This window comes from Passer montanus, unplaced genomic scaffold (assembly GCF_014805655.1).
Source record: "Passer montanus isolate IOZ18808 unplaced genomic scaffold, ASM1480565v1 scaffold68, whole genome shotgun sequence".
In the NCBI taxonomy this organism is placed as follows: Eukaryota; Metazoa; Chordata; class Aves; order Passeriformes; family Passeridae; genus Passer; species Passer montanus.
This window is the reverse complement of record NW_024371926.1, coordinates 148,606-172,623: the sequence shown is the minus strand read 5'-3', so window position 1 is coordinate 172,623 and position 24,018 is coordinate 148,606. Positions and strand designations below refer to the sequence as shown.

At 55.1% G+C, this 24,018-nt stretch overlaps 1 protein-coding gene across 2 annotated transcripts; it reads right to left on the bottom strand.

Moving 5' to 3' along the window:
- Positions 1–251: 251 nt before the first annotated feature.
- On the bottom strand, positions 252–21,880 carry TFAP2E (transcription factor AP-2 epsilon). Of its 2 annotated transcripts, XM_039729264.1 has the most exons (8): positions 21,740–21,880; positions 21,186–21,632; positions 20,848–20,899; positions 8,028–8,246; positions 5,395–5,623; positions 5,081–5,199; positions 1,977–2,118; positions 252–770 (listed from the first exon to the last, which is right to left on the bottom strand). In XM_039729264.1, the coding sequence occupies exons 1-8, from the start codon at positions 21,764–21,766 to the stop codon at positions 482–484; spliced, it is 1,524 nt and encodes a 507-aa protein (XP_039585198.1). In that variant the 5' UTR covers positions 21,767–21,880; the 3' UTR covers positions 252–481. The 2 variants fall into 2 exon arrangements, with proteins under 2 accessions (XP_039585198.1, XP_039585199.1); XM_039729265.1 differs by lacking the exon at positions 8,028–8,246 and having other exon boundaries at positions 256–770.
- Positions 21,881–24,018: the final 2,138 nt, after the last annotated feature.

Here is a 24,018-nt window from a genome sequence, read left to right as displayed (position 1 = left end):
AAGGTTTCCTGGGTGTTTGCCTCAAAACCAGTGGATAAATCCAGGTAGAGCCAGGGCTCCATCCCCCTGCCCTCGGCTGCTCCTGCTCTGGGTCTTGCACTGATGAGGCTTTTGCTCTTTCCTCTCAGTTTTTCAGTTGGAACAAATTCCTGGAGCACGTCAGGATTTCACTATGGGTTTGTTTTAAAAAGCAAAATAAAATCAAATTGCACATGACTTGGCTTCCTGCATCCACGTTACCAAAAAAAAAAAAAAAAAAAAGGCAAAACCCCAAAGCCATCAGCCTGGCTTCCCTCAGTCTCACTACGTCCATTAGCACTGTTTTCTTCTTAAATTCTTTAAGCCTTCTTTTCTCCTGTCTTTTCTTTGTTTGCCTTGCGGGTTTCCCCCCACGCTCAAGCTCGGCAGTTCAGAAAACAGTGGCTCTGGGTCTTCCTTGCCCCTGGTGCCCTGGGAGCTCCCACCGGGGCAGGCAGCGCTGTTATTTCCGATGCTTCGCCTCCTTGTCTGACGCTTTGGAGTCCCCGGCCGTGTGCCCGTTCCCCGTGCTGTTCATGAAAATTTTATCCAGCCCCTTGAGGGACTCCACCAGGTAGTTCTGGAAGGCGGTGAGGGCAGCACAGATGGCCGGGCCCCCGAAGCCGTGGGTTATCAGGCTGAAGTGAGTCAAGCAGCTCTGCACTCCGGGCTCCAGGATGAGCGAGGGGCGGCTGTTCCCCAGCGGAGAGCGGTCCTGGGCTATCAGGTCTGCAAACTCCTTGCAAATTTGCCTGAAAGAGAGAGGTTTGGTCACTAAAATGCACGTGGAGAGCTGCAGGACACAGTCATGGAATCACAGAACAGTTTGGGTTGGAAGGGAACTAAAAGGTCATTCAGTTCCAACCCCGCTGGTGTGGACACCAGGCTGCTCAGAACTTCATCCAACCCAGCATTAAATGCTTTCAGCTGTGGGGCTGATCCATAACTTCTCCGGGTGTATTTTGGGGTTCTTTTCCTGCTCCCTGCCTCAACAGCCACCTCCCCACTGGGAGTTTTTGGCTCCAGCTTGGAGAAAGCTCCTGAGAGCAGAACTGGAGCCACTGCAGCTGCTCCAGCTTTGCAAGGGCACATGAGGCAGGACCAAAACGCTCTCCAGGGCTGGGTTACCCTCTCCCATGCACGAACAAACCCTTCAATCCCTGCAGGAGCAAACCCTTCAATCCCTGCAGGAGCAAACCCTTCAATCCCTGCAGGAGCAAACCCTTCAATCCCTGCAGGAGCAAACCCTTCAATCCCTGCAGGAGCAAACCCTTCAATCCCTGCAGGAGCAAACCCTTCAATCCCTGCAGGAGCAAACCCTTCAATCCCTGCAGGAGCAAACCCTTCAATCCCTGCAGGAGCAAACCCTTCAATCCCTGCAGGACCAAACCCTTCAATCCATGCAGGAACAAACCCTTCAATCCCTGCAGGAGCAAACCCTTCAATCCATGCAGGAACAAACCCTTCAATCCCTGCAGGAACAAACCCTTCAATCCCTGCAGGAGCAAACCCTTCAATCCCTGCAGGAACAAACCCTTCAATCCATGCAGGAGCAAACCCTTCAATCCCTGCAGGAACAAACCCTTCAATCCATGCAGGAGCAAACCCTTCAATCCATGCTTTGCAAGGGCACATGAGGCAGTACCAAAATGCTCTCCAGGGCTGGGTCACCCTCTCCCATGCAGGAACAAACCCTTCAATCCATGCAGGAACAAACCCTTCAATCCCTGCAGGAACAAACCCTTCAATCCCTGCAGGAGCAAACCCTTCAATCCCTGCAGGAGCAAACCCTTCAATCCCTGCAGGAACAAACCCTTCAATCCATGCAGGCCGTCCCAGCTGTGGACACCTTCCTGCAGTGTGAGCCCATCTCTTCCCCACAGAAAAGCAAAGCCTGGGGGCTAATGCTGCCCTCCCAGGCTGCAGACACGCAGTGGCTCATTGCCCTCTGCACTCACTTGGTAGCCAGCAGCATGTTTTTCCTGGTGTGGAGCTCCGTGGGGTCGGAGTGCTGCCGGCACAGGTACTCTGCCGCCGCCTTGGCCGGGAACTCGGTCTCGCAGACGTAGCCGAAATCCCGAGCCAGGTGAATGGCTTCACCTGCCAGCAGGACAGAGGGACATCAGCACTGAGCCATCTCCAGTGGGACAGGGAAGGAACTGGGAACTGGGAACTCCTGTAGAGCCATCTCGCTGTTGGGGTTCAGTCCTGGTGGGACTGGCACCGTTCCCTGGCTCAGTGGGCACCCAAAAGCTCTCCCCACCTTCATCTCTTGCTGCACAAACACCACTGAGGTTCTTATTCTCATCTATAAGGCAATTAGTCCGTGTGGGCCAAATAGGCCAGGGCCAGCTCTACTACATTGCTTTACTACATTTTACAAGAGCATCAAGACAGTGCTGGCCTTGGAGTAGGGTGAGGAGTGACTCTGGGCACCTGCTGCAAAAGGAAGAACAGCAGAGGCATTTCTTACTTGGGAACATCCCCTGCTGCATCTTTCCCTACTTCTTCCAAAATTTCCTACTTGGCTTCCTCAAATTGAGAAGAGATTGAAAGGGAAACTGGAGGGTCACAGAGTGAGCTCAGCCCCGAGGCTGCAGGAGGCAGGGGCAGGAGGAAGGGGCAGGAGGCAGGGGGTTACATCCCCCACAGTGCCCTCGGGCTGGACGTGCAGGCAGCGTATCCATCACCCCATGGAAATGCCCACCCATTGATGGAATTGATCCATCTCCAGGCGTCCCCGTGGAAATAATCAGAGCTGATGGCAATTGATCATGCCCAACACCCGAAATCCCGGTCGGGCAGGCAGAGCTAATTTGCCTTGGCCCCCCTGCTGCTCACACGTATTAGGCCATCCATCCTAATAGCATTAACCCAGATCCCATCCCTGCCTGCCCGGCTCCCCGAGCTCAGTCCTGTCACAGGAAAGTGTCTCTGCTTCCCACACAACAACAGTACTTTCCACTTCATCTCCTCCTCCAGAGAAAGAGCAAATAAGGTAAACCTAAAGAATCAGAATTGCAGTTGTTTGTGTGTTAAAAAAAAAAACCAGACAGAAAGGAATGACTGCTGAAAAACTGATACTGGGATAATAAAAAAGAGCTGAGTGACCTCATGGCAGAGCCAGGGCTGGATCCAGAGCCAGGATTTATTTCTTCCAGGAGTGTGTGAGTGGCTGCACATTTTAATGTTTTTTAAAGGCAATTTGGATGCTGGATTACAGAGGTGCCAGGGGGAACAGGACACTCTGGCTTTAGTGTTAAAGACACATTGAGCCAGATCTTGAGGAGGAGAAGCTGCAGGCAAGTCCACAGAGGGCTGTGGTGGGCAGGAGGACAGCAAGAGCCTGGCTGTGGGCAAACCTCCTCCCAAGAGCTCAGGGATGTTTCTGGAGTGCAAATACAGCCCTGCTGCTCCCCTGGGTCCAGGCTGGAGGTGCTTTCATGGAGCACTTGCCAAAGAGAGAGTGAGTGCTTGGTGTACATGGAGAGGACTCCCAAGGGAATATTTCTACCTGGTGCTCCCTGGGTTCTCCGGGAACTTCCTCCCCATCTCTATGAGTGGCTGTGGGTCAGTGTAAGAAAAAATATCTCATTAGCACTCAAGACCCCATCCATTGGCTCTTTTAAATGATTAGACCTCAGGAAGGTGGAGAGGAGAAAAGAAATTAAGCCAAGACAGCAAATATTCAGGAAAGAGTGTGTTTGGGGCAGAGGGGGACAAACCAGTTTGTGTGTGCTGGGTGATGGCAGTGCAGCACCTTCCTCTGGGTGAAACATCCCCTGGCTCCATCGTGCTTAGAAGCAGGAGGAAATTATATCCATCAAACACACACAGCACCACTCCTATTTACTGTGAGCTGGGAAGCAGGAACCAAAACATCAGCAGCCACTTGAAATCAAACTGTACATGTCTTCCTTCCTTTCTTTCCTTCATTCTTTTCTTTCTTTTCTTTTCATGGAAATCAGCCTTTCATTCAGCACGAACCAACTGCCCTGGGTGACAACCTCCGCCTAATGAAGCGGGTCATTTAATTTGCTGCCGACAATGGGGGTGATTTTCTATTCAGGATCCGAAGGCAGCTGCCTGCACCGAGCTGGGCAGGGACACAATGGATTCCTGAGCTCGGAGGGAGGCAGAGCTGTCATTCCATTTGTTTGCATCCCCGTGTGCTTTTCTCCCAGGACGAAGAGGCAACATCATCATTTCCATGGTGGGGAGAAGCAGGAGGGGAGGCAGGGGCACCTCACATGTCTGGGCAGGGCTCTGCCTGCCAGGGCAGCACCTTTTCCATAGCTCTGAGGGTGCCTGCTGCACACCTGAGCTCCACCTGCAAAACCTCAGAGCACTTTGACATCTCCTCGGTGTCTCACCCATTTCCTGGAGGAGGGAAGGACTTGGATGTGGGACATTTCCTTCTTTACAGGCGACATGACCCTGACCTTGGGATGCTGCCTGAGCATGGCATGGTTGGAAGCACCTGAGCTGTGCCTTAGGTGGGCACACGGGGCTGCAGAGCAGCTGGGAAATTCTTGGCAGCTTTGTTCAGGCTTTTTTTGGGTTTGGTCTCTGTGACCCAGCTGTTAAAAACAGCTCAAAGGCATGAGGGATACCCTGAGCTCCAGCCAGAAGGATGCTCACAGTCCTGCTTGGCACCCATGAGAAGCCCTTTTCTGTGGGCCACACCTGATCCAACAGAAATGGCTGAGTTTTGGAAAACAGACATGGAAGCATTGACTTCTAGAATGCTTTGGGTTGGAAAAGACCTTAAAGATCCTGCAGTTCCAACCTCCTACCACAGGCAGGGGAACAGTGCTTGCACATTTTCTTGGACATTTGCTGCCTTGGTTTCATTTGTGTTCTGCCTGCTGCCTTCCCAAAATTTGCTCATTTAAAAGGACACATTCTTGAATCAGCGTGGAGGCTTACACAGGGACATTACCATGCTCATTCACTGGTGAGCACTCCATATTTTAAGAGTTCTGGTTTTTGGAAAGCTGGAAGTTAAGGGGATGGAAGTTTTGGAGCTCCACCCTCCACGGGAGCAGGGAGACACCCTTACCTTCCACGAGGGATGTGAGCAGGGTGACGTTGGCAGCTTTGCGCCTTCCTGCAGGTAGATTTAGCCCAATTTTCTCTAGCCTTTCCCTTAAACACCGACCCCCATTTTTTGACTTGGCTCTGAAAAGAGAGAACAAAGAGGGAAAATAAATTTCCACATAATTCATATTAAAAGAGCAATAATCCTAATTTAAGCTTTGAGGTTTGAAAGGAAAGGAGAAAAAGCAATAAAAATACTATTCCTTAACGTACCACAAGAATTTCTCATCTCTTTATCTGAGGCAAGAGCTGAACACAGAGCTTGGGGCAGCTTACCTGCGGAGAACCCCGCCGAGGAGAGAGGCGTTGAGACACTCGGGGGGGGAGAGCCTCCTCTGCACCTCCCCGACCGTCACCTTGTACTTGGAGGTGGAGCTGAGCAGGGAGAGGCGGCCGGGCACGGAGCAGAACACCTCGTTGGGGTTGGTGACCCCTCCGATCAGGCCGTCCTTGCTCATGGCCAGCGTGGGGATGCTGGTGCCGTTGGCCTTCGAGGGGATGGGCACTGGAGACAAGGGAGAGGGAGACAAGAGGAGACCGTGGCTGAGAGACCCAGGCTCTCCAGGCAGCTCTCCAGCCCCTCCCAGACAGCAGCACGGCTGCTGGGGTGTCTCATTCGTTCCTTGTTTTCCTCAGTGAGAGGTGGGGTGATGAAACTAAACTAAATGAAGGTTAAAGGGAAGGAAGAAGCCTGGACGCTGCCCTCGCCTGCGTTCCCACACCTCCCAGCCCAGCTGTAATTAAAGCCAAGGTTTGGGCTGGTCTCCTGGAAGACTGAGGGTTGTCCACAGTGTGGCTGGCTGGACCTGTGACCAGCTGCCCTCCCTGTCCCCTCTGGGTGCTCCGTGGAGCAAAATGTGGCTGGTCCCACTGCAGGGGATGCCAGTCCTCTGCAGGGATTGCAGCTGCAGCCCAGCTCTGTGCCAGCACCCACTGCATCCCACCAGGCAGGACCAACCACCTCCATTCCCTGCCCCAAACCCAGCTGGGCTGGCCGAGAGCTCTGCTTCCATTATGTGCCCACAGGAACCAGGGGAAAGAGTTTCTTTGCCTTCAGCTCTGGGATTAACCCCACAAATAGCCACAGCCCTAAACTTTCATCATCCCTGGCTTAAAGGAAGCTTGAGAAGATCAAACCCAATTAATCCAGCACAAACTTCCCTTTGCTTAATGGGCAAAAGTCAATTAACACAGGCACTGGTAACTGCAGCATCTTGTTGGGTCTGTGGCATCACACCGGGCCAAAGGGGCTCGGTTTTTCCATTTGTCATTCCATAAGAAATGTTCTTAGACACAATAAAGGTTTATAAGTTAAAACTGTGGGTGAGACTTGTGCCAATTCTCTTTGGCTTTTATGCTCTGAAATTAATCAGAGCATAATTAACCAGAGCTTTTATGCTCTGAAATAACCAATTTAATTCAGGGTTTAAAAAAAGCAGGTTTTGAAAGAATCCAAAGATCATTTCAGCCCTGGCATTATTCCTCAGGAATGACTGTTCCACAGTCAGATGGTTCCTGCGAGTAATGCAGCAGTGACTGCTGGTTTATAAAGGAAATACATATGCCCAAAATGAATCAGAAGCCCAGGATTAACCAGGGAGGGTGCATGGACTGGACCTGTGAGGGGGTGGTTACAATCAGCATATTGTAAATCCAGCTCCACGACTCGCTAGCACGGCAATAAAAATCAGCACATGCTACACAAAAATGACTCATGTTTTAAGACTAAGGGATGAATGGAAAGGAGCTGAAGGATGTGGAGTTTCCTCCCAGCACAGAACCTGCACCAAGTCAGGGAGCAAAGGGCGAGATGCCCTCCTGGAGCTGGCAGCTGTGGTCAGTGCTTGCCATGACTGAGGTTGGTTCAGGGCAGAACAAACACAGGAACGTCCCCCTGAGACGTAGGAAACCAGAACTATTTCCAGGAAGGAGCAACTTCAAAGCTTTCTTCCGCAGTCCCAGAACAGGTTAGGTTAGTCTCCAGGGGATCCCTTAAAATCAAAAGTCAGAGCGTGGTTTGCAAATACCCGTGCAGTGCTGCTGAGCCGTGAGGCCCTGCAGGGTCCCAGCCATGGGGCTCTGCTGCAGAAAGGGCCACCCCCAAACCAGGCTCCCCTGGGGAGCAGGCGTTGCTCGCAGCGTGGTGTGAAGAGCTGTGCATCCATGATCCTCCCTGTAACCTGCATTCTGTCTGGGTACACCCCTGCATGCCTGCCATCATGCTGTGGCTGCGCGCAAGCCGCATGCGTGGCCAGGGACCTGTGCACACCCCAGGGACAGCCGAGCCATGCAGGGACAGGGAGAGGGCTCGTGCCTCACCACACACCCATGGGACACCCCGTCTGGGGAGGAGGCAAGCCCAGTGTGATTTAACACCAGAGCCCAAGGAGAAGGGCTGGATCCCTCTCTGTGTTTGCCAGACGCCCCACAGGCAGTGGCAGGGAGGCACGGACCATGGTGATGTGCAGCATGGAGACACAACACTTGGGAAACACATACTGGAGCTTTTAGGCATGATGCTACCGTCAGAAACAAATCCCTGGAAAGCTGTGCCCTGGAGCTGACTGCTGTGAAGGGTGAAGCCCAGCTCTGTGCCACAAGCACACCAGGCAGGCACCAGCACTGAGCGTGCATTTTGGCATTGCTCTCCTGCCTCGAAGCCTCGGCCAAGGCCACAGCCCCGTCACTTTGGGCACGTGCAGGTGTGGGACAGGGTGGCTGTGTCACCTAGAGCTTGTGCCCTCCCGGGGCACATGGGATGTGAGGGAGGGACGGGGCAGGCAGCAGAGCTGGGAGCTGAGCCGGGCCCGGAGTCCTGCAGCATCCATCAGACAGCGTTGCCTCAACACAACAAGAATAAACAAAGCCACATTCGCCATTAATCACGAATTATTGTTATTGAGCCTCACCTGCTGCTGTTTGCCTGGTCTGATCTGCAGCTTGTTTGCCCATAAACATGCTGCAGGAGGGAGACAAGCTACCATTAAAGCCTGACAGCTTTGTTTCCTTGGCTTTTGGGGAACCAAAATTGTCTCTTGCCATCTGAGTAAACCAAAAGTCCCCCTCGATCTTCAGCTGCTGCTTCCCTGCTCCCGCAAGCAGCAGGTGATCGGAGCACCTGAGCCAGCCTGCAGACAAGAAGGAAGCATGAGAGCGCTGCGGGCACGGCCGAGAGCCCCCGCCCCGGCGCCCCCCGAGCCCCCCGAGCCCGGGCAGCGCTCGGGGCTGCTCCCGCCGCACGGTGCCGGGGGCTCCTCCCGGTGACAGCGCACAGGAGCGACCCTGCGGAGCACAGACGGGGCTGCACGCTGAGGGGAGAGCGCTGAGCAGCCCCGGGGGGAGTGGGGACTGCAGGGACAGAGAAAAGGAGCAGCCGAGGGGCTGAGAGCCGCCCATGCGGCTGTGCAGCTGGGGGTAGAAGTGTCACGCCGTGTCACTGCGCTCGTCATGCCTTCCGCGGGATCGGACACCGGTTTTTGGCAGAGTAGGACATCACCTTTCCCACAGTGACCCGGCTCTCCCTCCCTCGTGCCCCTGGCAGGAGCTTGGGCAGGCTCGGGTCCCGCTCCTGACCATGCAAACACAGAAACACATCCCAGAGGTGCTCGTGCACACAGTGACACGCCAACACGCTGCAAAGGGTGATGGGGAAGAGCTGGATGCTGGTGCCCAAACAACCACACCTCCAGCCCTGCCTGGTGAGCAGGATGGGGAACCCCTGGGTCACCCCAGCCCACCCCAGGAAGCTACAAATGGCAGGGCACAAGTTTGGGTTGATTCATCCAAAGAAAGGGGAACCTTAGACCTTTAAAAACTGCTCAGAGCATTCCTGATGAATGCAAGGTCATCTTTGTTATCAGTTCTTGTTATTTATCAATTATTATTTATTGATGCTTGATTGCTTCACTCTGTCCTCCTCCTTTCTTAAACTGCCTGGCATTTCTGAGAGGGTTTTCCCCATAGAAGTGTTGTTTATTCAGATTAATCCTGCTACTTCTAAATCTGCAAATTCAGGTGAGCTTGGCTGCAGATTTCAAAAAACTAAAGCCCCTGTGACACATTTTGACCTGCCCTGAGGATGCTGCAGGTGGGCTGGACACAGGTAAGCACTGGCACAGGTCAGAGGGGTCAGATCTGAAAGGGAAAACAGATTTAGGAATAAGGTTATGCTGGCAGACCTCAAAGGGCTTCACACATTGCTGACCCTCAGTGCTGGTACACACCAGCCACCAAAGCCATTAACTCGCTCCTGACTCAAGCCAGCTCCTTAGTGCAGCTGGGGAAAATTGAGGCACAGAGCAAGTTAAATGATTTACCACAGCTCAGGTACATGGGCATGATCTTTGTGTGTGCAATTCCAGCCTGTGGGAATGCCCTTCTAAGCAATCCAGGCTTCATCTGTTGCCCAAGTGTTGGGAAGTGCTGTGCTGCAGGCTGGTTATGTACAGCCTCTGTTTTCATAGCTCTGGATTTTCTGTAGGAAGCTGTGAAATTGAGCAGTTTGTCACCCCATCATCTTGGCTCCTGGTGCTGTGGTGATTTGGAGAAGGGCAGCACGGCAGTGACAGGCACACAGCAGAATCTTGCTGAGTGTGGGAAGGGAAATGATGCTCGTTTCTGCTGTGCACCTCACAGGAAGAGTTTCCATCAGACTCAGCCTCTTGCTGCAGCCTTGAACCTCACAGGGCAGGTGCCACTTGTAACCTGTTGTATTCCAGGTGTGTGTGAGCAGCACTGGAGACACCCAAACTCCCAGTGAATCATTTGCTGCTGTGCTTGGAGCAGGTACATGGGACTCCATCTTCCCTGTGAACCTCAAGGTTTGTGATCTCCCACCAGAGGAGCCTTTTGTGTTGAGTCAGCTCTGGTTTGTCTTTAAAACAAACCCTGGTGTAACTGTCAGAAAATGAACTCCCACAACTTAATTTGCTGTGGCTCAAAAAACCCTGATGCAGAGAGTGATTTCAAACAAGTCCTGGTGTCCAAAACCACCAAGGGTTCCATCCCTTGACTTCCCTGAGCTGGAGAACACCCTGCCTGCCTGGGGTTATCTCTTTGTATCTGGCACAGCCAGAATGAAATTGTGTTATGACACAGAACAAGTCACTATCCCAGTTTGGGCTTGACTGTCTCCAGCAACAAATTGCAGATAATAATATAATAATGTCTACCTGGGAGGGATGTTATGATACCCAATTAAAACTTTCCAAGTAACCTCTGGTGGGAGATTTCTCCAGGTGAGAAGTCCTTGGGTGTTGAATGCACCAGGAGGAGTTGGTCCAGCCCCTGAGCGCGGGATGTGATGATGCCCCTTGGAGCAGGCAGGCGATGGAAAGGCAATTCCATGAACAGCAGGAGTCCCGTACCTCCAGCGATGCTGCAGCCCGTGGGATGGGATGTCACAGCCTTCTCTCCCTGAGGGTTTTTCAGAGACAGCCGGGAGAAAGACAAAAACACGGCTGAACGGATTGCTCGGCTGTGAATCCAGCGAATGGAATAAGGAGCCTCATGCCTTCAAAGCATCCCAAAAGAAAGCACAACGTTTCTGCCACTTCTGGCTTGCAGAGGTGGATCCTTTGGCTTTTGAGTTTGAGAGGTAAAAAGAAGGAGCAAAACAAACCCATTCTTCAAAGGTTTTTACCTAGAAAACCTTGGAGAATTTCCGTCTCTTGGCGATCCTCAACCCTGCGCCTCCTCATCCTCCCTCTCGAGCACGGTCCGGGCTGAGGATGCTCCTGCATTCCTTCTCCCTCCTCATCTTTGTTCACCAAAGTTTGTGGGTGAAATTACCATTGTGATTCCTGGAAATGGGCGCTCTGAAGTGTAAATATTCGGTGGAAAAGGTGCAGCTGCAGCCCGGCTCACTCTTCGATGCGGGATTGCCGGGAGCTGCGGGAGCCGGTGTCCCTGCTCAGGGCTGGCAGCAAACCATCGGCTTTTGGGTTTAAGGGAAAAGAAACTTTGCCTACAAAAAGAGAAAAATACGAAGTACAGACTCGTTTCCATAGGAGAAATGTGCTGCTTGCTTGCAAAATTATCTGTAAGCAGGAAAAATTGTGGTACTTGGATATTGAGTTGCTTATCGTGGTTTTATTTGTTCTGTTCCATTTCCAGCTGGACCTCGGGGTGCTGTAAGGGGAAAAACAGGTCCAGAGGGAACATGCAAATCGCTGCCCGTCTTCCAAGTCTGTTTTCTTCTCTCTCCAGATACACTACAGGTAAATTCTCTTCCTCGGTAAGGCGGAATCCCTGAATATCGGAGCTTTTACTGCGACATCCCTTTAAAAGTGGGAGTGCGCTGCTGTCGAGGTTGCATTTTAAAGAGGTAGCAGTGAATCGCCTTAGGAGACAACCTGGGACAAAGCCATCGCTCATCTTCAGGCACAGCAGCTCTATCTCCAGCCCCCACCAAAGCCTCTCAGCCCCCGTCCCTCTCCAGGGCCGTGCCCCGGTGGGCTCGGCTGCCTCGGGCACGGCTGCGGGGCAGAGATCTGCGCCGTGCTGCCCGCCAAGGGCACATCTGCACCTTCCAAACCTGCCGCAGGTGCCGAGGGTTTGGTTCCATGCGGGTGCAGCGGTGACAGCCCCAGCCCCCCGGTTTGTTGCCTGGCCGGGGTCCCGCTGCTCTCCCGATGGATGTTTGTGTGCAGCCTCTGATGAAAGTGCTGCAGAGAGCTGTTGTCTTCCGGGAAGAGCTGCCCGTGAGCTCATCTAACCTTCCTTTGAATGTCTCCGATGTAAATTATAAGATGGAGATACATATATAAAAAAATATCTGGATGTGGGCGTGAGCCAGGGGCAGCTGCTCCTGCCATCCCTTTAAAAGCTCTTTTTCAGGGAGGAGATGCTGCAGAGTTCAGCTGCACCAATTTCCTGGTGTTTCAGCAGAGAGGTATTTATTGATGGTCCAGGGAAGGAGGTCAGAGCCATCAGCTGTATTTCAAACCCGCAGTCTGTAATTATCCTCTCTTCCCAGAGGGGATTATACAGGTATTCTCTTTATCTCGAATGCACAACCTGAACCAAGTCCCCTCGTCAAAAAGCCTCTCTAGGAACCACCATCATCGGCCTTTTCAAATGGAAGGATGGAAAGAATCTTGGTTTTATCTGTGGGTTTTCGAGATCGATGAGCTCTGATAGGGAAATGAATCTCGGACCCTCAGAGGAGAGCAGGGATAAAACCTCAATCTATTCCCATGAGAAAGCTAATCAGGAGAGGTCTCATGCCTATGCAAAACTCCCATACTTAACATTTTGTTTCCCATGCAAATCCATTCATCAGGTTGGGAAAGAAATACGAAGTTGCCATGTGATATTAGTTCAATTTTTCATTCTGTACCTCTGTTTGACCCAGTGAATTCCAGCCATGTGTCACTGCAGGTGTCTCCTGGGGAGCTTTGGGATGGATCGATGGAGCAGGAAGGTTCAGACTCCCCCAAACCCATGGGTACAATGGCTTGATTAAGAGTGGTCCCTGCTGAGTACATCATGCTTTGATAGGAATGGCCAGCTGATATAAAATTAGAATTTACTCAGCCCCCTGTGCTCCTGCAGGACTTGGGAAGGGGACTAGAAAGTGCTTTGCAATTGATCATTTCAGCTAATGCATTTTCTGCTTCACCATTTAGGAATGACCCGACCTCAAATACGCTGCTGTTCAGAATAGTTTGTCAGTTTTTTGGGAACTGCTCACAATTAATTTGTGGTGAGTTCCCACATGTTTCCTTTCCATGCTTCATTTCATGGAGTGGATTCTGCTGTCTGGGGAACCCTGATGTCGCAGCCTGAGCAGTAACTGCAGAAACACTTCACTGGAAAGCACCAAACATCAGTGATTAAAATGTGCCCCTAAATAGTAAAACTCAGGTGTCTGAACCTTTAAAGGGAATGAATGAAAATTATTTGGGTTCTGCTTTTGAGTGACAAAGTGTTTGGAGATATTTCCTGTGCTGTTGGTTGGAAGCCACCCCGATGCAGCGACTTCATTGGAGAAGTCAGTTTAGTCAGTTTAGTCACATTATTTCCCTCCCTCTTGATTCTAAATTACTTTTTCTGAATCTGTAGCTATGCCCTTCCACATCTACATTAGAAAATTAACTATTTCAATTTCACTTCCATTACTGAATAATTATTTAAAATTCAGTTCATATTCTGTATAGAATCCATGTTTCACAGCACAAACCAAGCAGGTTTAGAAACGGGAATCTGGAGAGACAGAGGATTTAAACCAGAGGGATTGGAAATCCATAGTGCCCCATGCTGACACCAAGGGAAGTTCCCCATCCAATGTCACCCCTGGCTGTGCTGCAGAAGTGCTCCCAGCCCCACACACTCCATAACTCTGCCTGCAGCATCACCCACCCCAAATTTACTCCTTTAGCAGCACAAACACTTTGGCACCCAGTCTATGAGATCTTTATGTGTTTAAACACTTTAACCCATTTCACAACAACATGCAGGGGAGATTTTCCCTCTATTCCCTACAGATGCATCTGAATTTGTGTGGCTGGCATCTCCATAAGCTAAAAGGGGAGAACAAAGCTGTGACATCGCGGTGAGCGGTGGCCGATCCCGTGGAAGCCATGGTGATGTTCCTGTCAATTTCTTAAATCTATTCAGGTTGTTGAAGGGCAAAAGACCGTCCAGCAAAGATTAGACATGAATAATAACAGAAAAAATTCTTCCCTTCGTACTGAGCTCGCTGCCAGCCCGCCGAGCTGGCGGGGTTTCAGTCTGGGTCTGACCACAGCAACGAGAACCTCTCGGTTCAGCGGCTCCTCCGGAGCTGCCGGCGTGTCCAGGGATCACTCTGAGGACAGGGATTGCTCACCCACTGTCACAGCAAAAAAGGCTTTTCCTTCTCCTTGCTCAGATGCCCTGGGTTGCTGAGACAAACCTTCTGATGATGGTTTTTCAACAGCCACCCCATCTCTCGCTAACTGGGATTTTGTGCTGGAAACCTCCCTAAGCACCCTGGGTCAGATCCTCTGCTCTCACCTCTCCAGCCCTGCGATGGTGGCTCTGCTTTCTCCCACACATGTGGCCACTTTGGGCCTCTCAGGGAGCCCTGGGGACACCACTTGCTCCCTGGGACCTGTCTGACCAGTCCGGAGGGAGCAGGGCCTGACCCAATCCCTCTCTCCCTGGCGCCTCGGCACTCTGGTGACTGATGCCAGATAAATGCCTGAGATAGAGGGTGGGGAGACTCAGCCCGGCTGGAATCCCAAGCACGCACCACAGACACTGTGATGGATTTTTAAGCCACGAAGGTGAACCTGCTCCCAGCTCCTCTTGTGCTGCTCCAAGCCCCAAGCTCCTGCCATGCTGTGTTTTGGGGCTGTTTAATTGCAGTGGGTACCTTGGGCTCTTTTCTAGCAATTCCCTCTCACTCCCGTGTGCTTCTGTGCCCTTTCCCCCCAAACCACAACCAAAGGGAAGGCAGAGCTGGGCTGGGGACAGGCCAGGGAAATGAGAGCTGAGCACGCAGCAGCTCCAAGCATCACATCCAGATTTGCTAATTAGTTCCTCCATTAAGAATTAAAATAAACAAACAAATGGAAGGACAGCAAGAGTGAGTAATTCCCTGGATCACACAGGAAAGGGTGGGATGGTTTAGTGGTTAGAGTGCTAGTCTAGGACTTCAGAGAACCTCATTTAGGCTCTTCAAATAATTAAGAGAGATTGCAAACATTTTTTTTTCTGAGGTCATGTATCTTGGAATATTAAACTGGGAGGAATAGTCTGTGTTTGCCTCTGCTCTGCTGCCGGTTTAGTGTGACCCTGGTCTGGAGTGACATTGATGGGTTCCTGTGGGTGTGCCTGTGTCTGTGCTGTCCTGAAGGACCCCAGTGAGGCAGGTACCTGTGCTGTCACACAAATTTAGATCTTGGCACCACTTCCTTTGCAGGGACAAACACCACAGTGTCACCTGGCCAAGGCTGTCCTGCTGCCAGTCCCCCTGTGGATGAAGTAGCCCTTGTGGGAGCCAGGGTAGTGATGTGACAGTGGCCACCAAACTGCAAAAAAAACCTAACAGCCCCCAAAATGAAGGGAAAGGTGCTCCAGAGCAAGCCCAACATGTGTGTGCTGCTCGCTCAGTGCTGTCCATGGAGAAGCCTCACCTGGGTTCTCCTCCCAGAGCAGAGGTGCTGCTCCTTTGGCTCAAGCCACATGCCGAAAAACAACCCAAGCTGGCTTTCCTGAACCTACCCTTTAAGAGTTGCTCTTTATTTCAAACAAAGAAAAAAAATTCATTTAGAAACATCTAATTAAACAGTAAGTCATGACAAGGTACATGAAACTTGGAGATAACACATGCCTGGGAGGCACTGGGGAGGTTGAGACAAAGCCCAGCGCCTTCACCGGTACCCGCGTGTGTTATCTCACATGAACACACACCTGGGCTTATCCTGGTGCAATTATAGGACATTAAAAATATCATTTTAATGGAGGAATGGTGATCTGGATGCAGTTCAGAGCAAAAACTTGCTTTTAAGTTTCTCTGTTTGATTAGTAGGTGTTCCTGCCGCGCACGGTGCGCGCGCGAGGGAGAAGCGCGGGGCTCGCGAGGTGTGACTGTGTTTTGAGGAACGCTGCTCTATCTCCCGGTGTGTGCGAGGGCTTGTCGAAACTTTAAAGCATTCATGAGCAGCACTAAGGCAGCAAAACTTCCAGTCAAGACCCGGCTTGTCCCGGGTGAGCCCCTTTTCCTACTCAGGCAAACTACCGCCGCAGATGAAGCTGCAGAGAGCTGGGAGGGCTCCCCAGAGAGCCCAGCACCCTGCAGCTGACTGGAAGCCAAGAACCTCCACCCACGGCCCTGGACAGTCCTATAAAAGCTGTGTCTTCACAGCCCCAGGTGTTTTACAGGATGACCTCATTTATTACCTTGCTCGTCACAGGAAATGATGTTTATCTAATCTACCATTCTTTCAGGATTTTTTTTTTCCCCTGCCACATCTGGCTTCTTACATTTCTTACAGCTCAATTCCTCCTTGCACCAAAACAAAGGAGAAATGGCACTGCTGCTGTCATGCCGGTGTCCCAATCCCACCAGTCCCAGCAGCCTGAGAAGAAGCTGAGAAGCTTCAAAACCTGGAGCTCGCGTGCGGTGGCGAGTGGATCTAAGGATCTCGGTCTTAATCTCCCTCCTTTGCTGCATTCCTTAGTAGTGACAGCTACTTCTTGCAATATTCCTGACTGTGGGCTCTGAGGCACAGCTTTCCATCTGCCTGTCCAGTATCCAGCCAAACAGGTCCACATTCCTGAGCAGAAACGCTAGCGCTGCCCCTCGGAGCGGCTCGAAAGCCTCGCATGGAAGCTGGAACAAGTCACAAACATGAGGGAGGGCGGCAGCAGCCAGGACCAGATCCACAGAAATGAGGGACAGTGGCAGCACCAGATCCACAGAAATGAGGGACAGTGGCAGCACCAGACCCACAAACACAAGGCACAGTGGCAGCACCAGGTCCCACTGCCCCAGCACGGGGCCCGGGGACGCGCGCTGTGCGCGCCTCGGTGCCAGCGTGAGCCCACGCTGGTCACACCCTGCTCTGTCTCTACTCCAGGTTGTAAAATGCCACAGCCAAAACTCGTGCCCGCGAGCGGGTGCACGGGCCCCTGTGTCTCACCCTGCTCCTGCTGCCACAGGGCCCCAGCTCGCTCCTGCCCGCTGCCAGGGCTGCTCCCGCACCCCTGCGTGTCCCCAGGTGCCAGGGAAAGAGATTTGTATTTTTCTTTGTAATAAAAAGGCTCTCCCAGAAGCCTTCTGCTGATCCCAAAAGGATGTGAAAGCAATAAAACCCCTCCTTATTTTACAACCAAGCTGCAGGATTTTTTGCTACTGAGCACAACGACCTAAATGCTTGATTTCATAACCAGAAGGTCACACCCTGCGCCAGGAGTTGGGACTTGCTGAGTCCCCGGTTTTATCTCTGGGGGGTCTCTCTCACAGCCAGACCTCGGTAGCTGACCTGGGTATCTAAACATCAGGGCAGCAGGTGAGTGGAGCAAAAAATTCCTGAGCTGCTGTAGACTAAAGCAGCCAGAGCCCCAGCTAAAGTTTTTCAGAGCTGATTTTAATGTTTCCCAGTCTAATATTTCCTGGTCTTATATAAATGCTTGGAAGGGAAAGTAAAATTAATAATAATAATGATAACGATGATGATAATAATAATAATAATAATAATAATAATAATAATCCCAACCACAAACAAAACAACAACAAAAGAAAGGCAAAGAAAACAATTTCTGAAATACTGCTGGAAAAAAAGGGAGAATGAACAAATGGGGGTACAAGATATTCATAAATGCTCCGCTGCCCTATCCAAGATTTAATCCATTTAATTCCCAAACGAAATCTATCACCCCATTTGTCATGACAGCACAGGGGAACAACTCATGCTCCGTTTTTCAGAGCTAGCACATCTCTCCCTGCTCCAAGTGAAATCCCAGCTCACACACCGCACCCCACAACAAACGGGACCCCCTCACCGGGGGTTTCTCGGTGCCCAGCCTCCAGAGCCCTGGGGATCACCACGGCGATAACGAACCAGAACCAGCCCCGAGGGCAAAGGTGGAAATGAGAATTTTTTACGCCGGTTTCCAGCCGGGATCCGGCTCCCCGCGCCGCGATGCGGGCACCGCGCAGCCACCGCCTGGACTGGGGGATGGGGGTCTCGGGATGGCGGTCCCGGGATGGGGGTCCCGGGATGGGGGTCCCCGCTTTTCCCCTCCACTTGTTTCATTCGGGGTTACCTGCAGCCGAGGGGCCGGAGCGCTGCGGGCTGGGGAAAACTCTCGGAGGGGAGAGGGTGGAGATGCACCGCGTCTCCGAGATGCCCGCAAAATCCCTGGAATTATATTAACGGCTGGAAGTTTATTTGGGAAGGAAAAGGAGGGAAAACAGTCAGGGATGCTCCCAAGTAGCGCTCCGAGGCTCCGGGCAGCATCTTCCCCGCGCCGGGCAGCGGGGGACATCGGCATGTCCGGGGCCCGTCCGGGCTGGGGACACCGGGAGCGACCCCCCTGCCGCGGGGATGGCCCCGAAACCCCGGGATAGCGGAGGGGACAGGCTCGGGGACAGCGCGGGGCTGCGGGCTCTTCCCTCCCGCTCCGGGCTCCTTCCGACCGGGGACTAAACGCGACACCACGGATGGGAGTTAAAAGGAGGTTTGGGGGTTTGGGGCAGGCGGATTAATATTTTGTTGAACCAAGGCAATAATATCTGGGCAACTAATTAGGCGAGATAAATCTGTTTTCACACGCAAAGATTTCTATCAGGTTTCTGTCCGACGGCCATTTCATTCTGGGATTAATCGGTATTTGGGATCTCGGTGCGATTTAGGACAAAACTGCGCTTTTTAGGTTTACCCTCGCTCCTTTCAGAGAGGGGGTCCTCGAGCCCTTCTGCCCAGCCGCTCCCTCCGGCTCGTTCTGCCCGGGACCCGCCGGGAGCTGCCTCAGATGGTTTTAATTTAATTTTATTTTTCCTGGGGTGTCATTCACCCGCGGGGGCCCGGGCTCGGCTCCGGCCCCGCTGGGGCTCCAGAACACAGCTCAGAGCTGACAGAGCCAGCGGAGGGAGAACGACCACATTTTATACATTCTAAAAAAAAATTAAATAAAGCTGAATGTAAAGGAATTTATTCCCGGGCCGTGCGGAGGGCAGAGGGGTTTGATCCGGGATTCCCGGCTGCAGCCTCCATAATTCCTCCGATTTCTTTAGAGATGAACTCGCCCATTTGGGAGCTTCCAGGGGCAGGGAAAGGGGAGCGTGGCCATCGGCTCCGGTCCCCATCCTCCGATCCCTGGCAGCGGGGTGGGTGACAGAGCGGTGCCGGGACGGAGCCCCCGCTCCCAGGGAGCCCCGGCGGCTCCGTCCCGCCGCTTCCAGTGCGGCTGTACAACTCCCCCCACAAACACGCTCTCGGCTTTGGATTTATCGATTTCTCCAGCAAACTCGGAGCTTGGCGCTCCAAACACAGGAATAATAATAGAAAAAATTAAAATAATAATAAGGAGGGCAAAAACAGGGACGGAAAAGATATATTAATATTAAAAAATTTTAAAAATACCCAAACAACAACGGGCGTGGAAGAACAAGTGGCCGTGAGCACAGGGGCTGCGGTCAAGCTTTTTTGCACCGTTCCTGCCTTCAGCCAAAAATATTTTAATTTTATTTTTCCTATTTTTTTTTTTCTTTCCAAAACTAGAGAACTAGAGAATCTCCAAGGGCAAAAACCCCAGACACTAAACAACGACAAATCCTCCTGACAGGAGACAAAAAATTCTAAGTAATGGCGCTTTTGGAAAAAGGAGGGGAAAACCCCGCAATGAACTCCAACCGAACTTCCAGACAAGCATTCCCACTGCGGGATATTTCCCGAGCGTTCCGGGCGCTCCAAGCTGCGGAGGAAAGGTCGGTGCCGGCTCACGCACCCCTCAGCTTCTTGCAACCATTCCTCACTCCCGAATAGTTAATGAAACGCCTCTCCAGCGTTCTGATTAAAGCTCAATTAATGCGGGTCATTAATGTCCCGCTGGCAGCCGCGTGTTCCCAGAACAGCCTTTTCTAGGGAAAGGGGCTGCGGGGCACCGGGACGAGCGGTGGCAGCTGGGGAAGAGCCGCACGATCGGGAGGTTTTTCATGCGGTTACCGGGGACCGGACCAGCGCCGGGACTGCGGGGCCGCAGCACCCACCGGCCCACGTTACCGAGCCATCCCGGTGGCTGCGGTCCCGTTCGCACCGGGGCTCGGCGGTTAAACGCGTCCTCCCCATCCACATATTTCTGTAAAAAATCGCGGGGAGAAGCCAAGAGCAGTGCTGGAATATTCCATAGTGGGGATCGCCCCGAGCACCGCACCGGACGCCCCGCTCCTCGCTCTCAAAACGCCCCGGAGGAAAATTTAGTACAGAAATATTTTAGGGAGTTGAGCTGTTCTTCCCACCGGCTCCTTGGGATGCGGGGGACTGGTCAGGGTGCGGGGCAGAACCGGACGCGGGAGATCTCAGGGATCGAACGGGACCTCTGCCCGCAGCCCCGATCCCCGCACCGGCCCCGGAGGGAAAGGCTGCTCCTCCGGTCCCGGAGCGAAGCCCCGGTTCTGGAGCGGCAGAGAGGGGTCTCCGCAGACCCGGGTTTTGCCGAGGTGGGGATGCGGGACGCTGCAAGGACGGGCAGCACCGGCCCCAAAGCCGCGCCACTTCCCGCCTCCGTTAAACGCGTCCTTCCCCTCGGTACCGGTCCCGCCGACGGGGCCCGATCCGCCGCGGCCCGGGGCGGTGTGATGCGGTCCGCGGCCCGTGCTGCCTCCCCCGCCACCGGCGCGGGGCTCCGACCGGGGGGCGGCGGGACCGGGAGCACCGGGAGCTGGCGCCGAGCGCCGCCGGGGCATCCCCGGGCTTTCCACGCAAACCGTACGCGGCCGCCGGCGGGGTGAGCCCCGGGGCTCCCCGACAGCAGCGTCCGCCCGTCCGGGCCCTTCGGTACCGGGAAGGAGCGGCGGCCGCGGTACCGCCCGAGGGAGAGCAGCGGGCCGGGGGCGGGCGGGCGCGCTGTCCCGCCGGGACCCGCCGCTTTCGTTTCAGTCTCGGCGGGGACAGCAGCGAGGCCTTCCCGACGGGCGGGGGGCAGCCCCGCGGGGGGACCCGACGCTGGGGAGCCCCGAGGGCAGGAGCGGGGCCCGGTCCGAGGCCGCTTTCCACGGAGCCGCCGCGCTTTTCTTACCTTTCTTGATCACGGACTGATCGAGCAGGTTCATCCCGCCGTCGTCCACGGCCTGAAAGCACCGAGGAAAAGCCGTCAGCCGGCTCCGGGCACCGGCTGCCCGCGGTGCGGGGACGGTCCGATCCCCCCGCTGCCCCCGGCCAGAAGGAATTCTGAGGGCACCAACGAGCCCCAGCAAAGGGAATCCCCGGCCCGGTGTTTCTGTTTGCCCGGGGGTACGGACGCCGTGGGGCCTGACTTGTCCCGGCCTGGAGTCCCCGGTGGCACAGGCAGAGGGACCCGGCCCCGTCCCCGCGCAACCAACCCACCCCGGGCACCCTCCCGCCGTCCCTCCGTACCTGGATATCCTCGAGGCCGTGGTGGCCGAGGCCGTGGAGGCCCAGCGGGCCGTCGGCGAGGCCGTGGCTGCCGTCGGGCAGCCCGTGGAGCAGGCGGGGCACGGCGGGGTACTCGCGGCGAGGGTCGAGCCCCAGGGCGCGGTGGGTCTGCGAGAGCAGCCCCGGCTCGTCCTGCCGGCCGCGCTGCGGGGGCCAGGCCGGCTGCTGGTGCTGGTGCAGGGGGCTGAGCGCCGCGTACGGGTCCGCCAGGTGAGGGTAAGCGGGCTCCTGGCCCTGCGGGTAGGGCAACGGCGGCTGCGGGTACGGCGGGGGGAAGTAGGGCGGCTGGAAGTCGGCGGCGGGCGTGTGGCAGAGCGGCGGCGCCGAGCCATAGGGCGCCTGGTTGAGCGAGGGCAGCTGCGGCAGGCGGGCCCCGGCCGGCGCCCCGGGCAGCCCCTCGGCTCGGTCCTGCGGCGGCGAAAACAGCGGCGGTGAGGCGGGCACGGACCCCCGGCCGCAGTCCCCGACCCCCCGTCCCGTCCCGTCCCGCCCCACCGGGCTCGTCCCGCACTCACCATGCCCGGGTAGCTGTGCACAAGCATCGGTGCGGGCCCGCGGCAAGCCCCGGGCGGGCCGGGCCCCGGGGGTGCCCCCGTCTCCGCCCCTCTATCCCGCCGGAGCGGCGTCTCCCATCGCCCGCCCGCTCCTCTGCGCCGGCCCCGACTCCATGCACGCCAGTTATAGCGGCGGGGGCGCGCCCGCCGCCCCGGGAGCGCGCGTCAGAGCGCGGGGACGGGGACGCGCCGCCCGCTCCCGCGGGGCCCCGACGGCTCCCGACAGCGGGCGCGGCGGGACAGCGGCGGGGGGGGGGCGGGGCGGGGGGCGAGGGGCACCCGCCGCCCCCTGGGAGCGTGGCTGGTGCTACCCCCGCGCCGTCGGGATGCCCCGGTCCCCTGTCGCACGGTCCAGCCCGCCCTCCCCCCGGTGCCACCCCGGGTCCCCTGCCCCGGGCCTGAGGGTCCTGCCGCGGAGCGCCCCGGGCCGCACCGAGCGAGCCCCGAGGGTCGGGAGAGCCCAAGAGCGCGGGCGGGCTGCGGGGCCGCGGAGATGCTCTACGGTTTGACTTTATTAGCCCGAGCCGGGTGCGGAGCCCCTCCGGGAGCGCTGCGAGGGCCCCGGCGGCAGCTGCGACCTCCCGGGAGCGCGGCAGGAGCGGGGCCCGGGGCCGGTCCTGCCGGGAGAGCTCGGGGCTCCTCCCGGGGCGCTTCACCCTCCTCCCCGACGGGGAGCGGGGAGCTGCATCCCGGACTGGGGACAGCGACAAGTGTCTGGGGGTGCTCCGGGTCTGGCTCTCTGCCCGAAGAGATGGACGGGAGAACGGGCGCCGGGTGCAACAGAGCCGGGGGAGAACGGGGAGCACCGACGGGCAGCGTGCCTGCCTCTCCGCCCTCCTCCATCCCTCCTTCCCTCCGCCTCTCCGCCTTCCCTCCGCCTCCCCATCCCTCCCTCACTCTCTGTTTGAGCCCTCCCTCCGGGGCAGGACGAGGCACCGGGCACCAGCGGGGCGAGCCGGGCAGACGGCAAGCGGCACCGAGTGACCCCAGTGACATCCCCCCGTCCCTCCGATGTCACGGCCACGCAGGTGCCACGGCGGAGCGGCGATGCCCATCCCCACGGGCACACGCACACCCCCGGCCGCTCGCAGCCCGGCACACACTCGCGGCTCCCGGACACCCTGGGCGGGCTGTGGGGTGGCGTGTCACCGCGGGTCCGCGCGGTCTCACCGTGCCACCCGCAGGGTGTCGGCTGCCCGTGGCTGGGCGGGACGTTCCATTGGCAGCGCGTGTTTTACGCGGAGCGGAGCACAAACCCTTCACCCCCAGCTGCAGCACGCCGCGCTGTGTGAGCGACATCAACAAACACAGCCCCACACTGCAGTTAATTTAATTCCACTCTTCCCGCCCCGAGCTACAGCTCCCTTCATTTTCATTTTTCCTCTGAATTCCCACAACTCAGACCTCTTTGATTTCCAGGTTTAATTAACAATGCTCATTAAATGAATTTTTATTCATTTCTTTTAATATTACCCAGCCACCTGTCTTTAGGAGGCATGGGCTGATCGTTTATTCTAATTTATTTCTGTTAAAGATGGCATTTAAGGGTGGGAGGAGGGATATGAAGAGGTATAGAGGGTTGATCCATTCAAATCTCTTCATCCCCCTCAAATGCTCTTCAAGGACGCTGCTCCTGGAAGTTCTGTATTTATTTTCCGCCAGATCCATTTCATTTGCTAGGAAAAATTGGATTGGACATGCTGTATTTTGCAGTTATGTTCCAGTTCATTCTTAATGTCCCTCGCTCGTCTAGTGCGTATAATGTCGAGCCTTTATTCATCTGAAAGAGGTGAAACTGTGCAAAATCCAGGCAGGAAGGGCTCTGAGTCAGCCTGCACAGGACAGCAGGCGAGCAGGAGGATGCTCCCTTGCAGCAGTTTGGAGGGAAGCTGTGTTTCCACCCAAAAGTGAGACAGAGCAGAGGAAACCTGCAGCACTGACAGACAAAGGGAAGGAAAAACAAAAGGCAGAGCTGTCCCACTGCCCCTCACAGAACATGCTGGGTGAACTGGGGTCGTGGGAACACACCAGGCTGGGGCAGTGGGCCAGGCCAGCCTGGAGCTGTGGGGCTGTAGGGCAGTGGGGGAGTGTTGTCCTCCCCAGCAGTGCTCAGGAAGGAGAAAAGGGATCTTGCACCAGACTCTGGGCTTTTGGAAACCCCCAGGAGCTACCCTGGCCTGGCACCTTCTCTCACCTTTTCTGGGAGAACAAGCAGCACCTTCCCAGCCCTGATGTCCCTC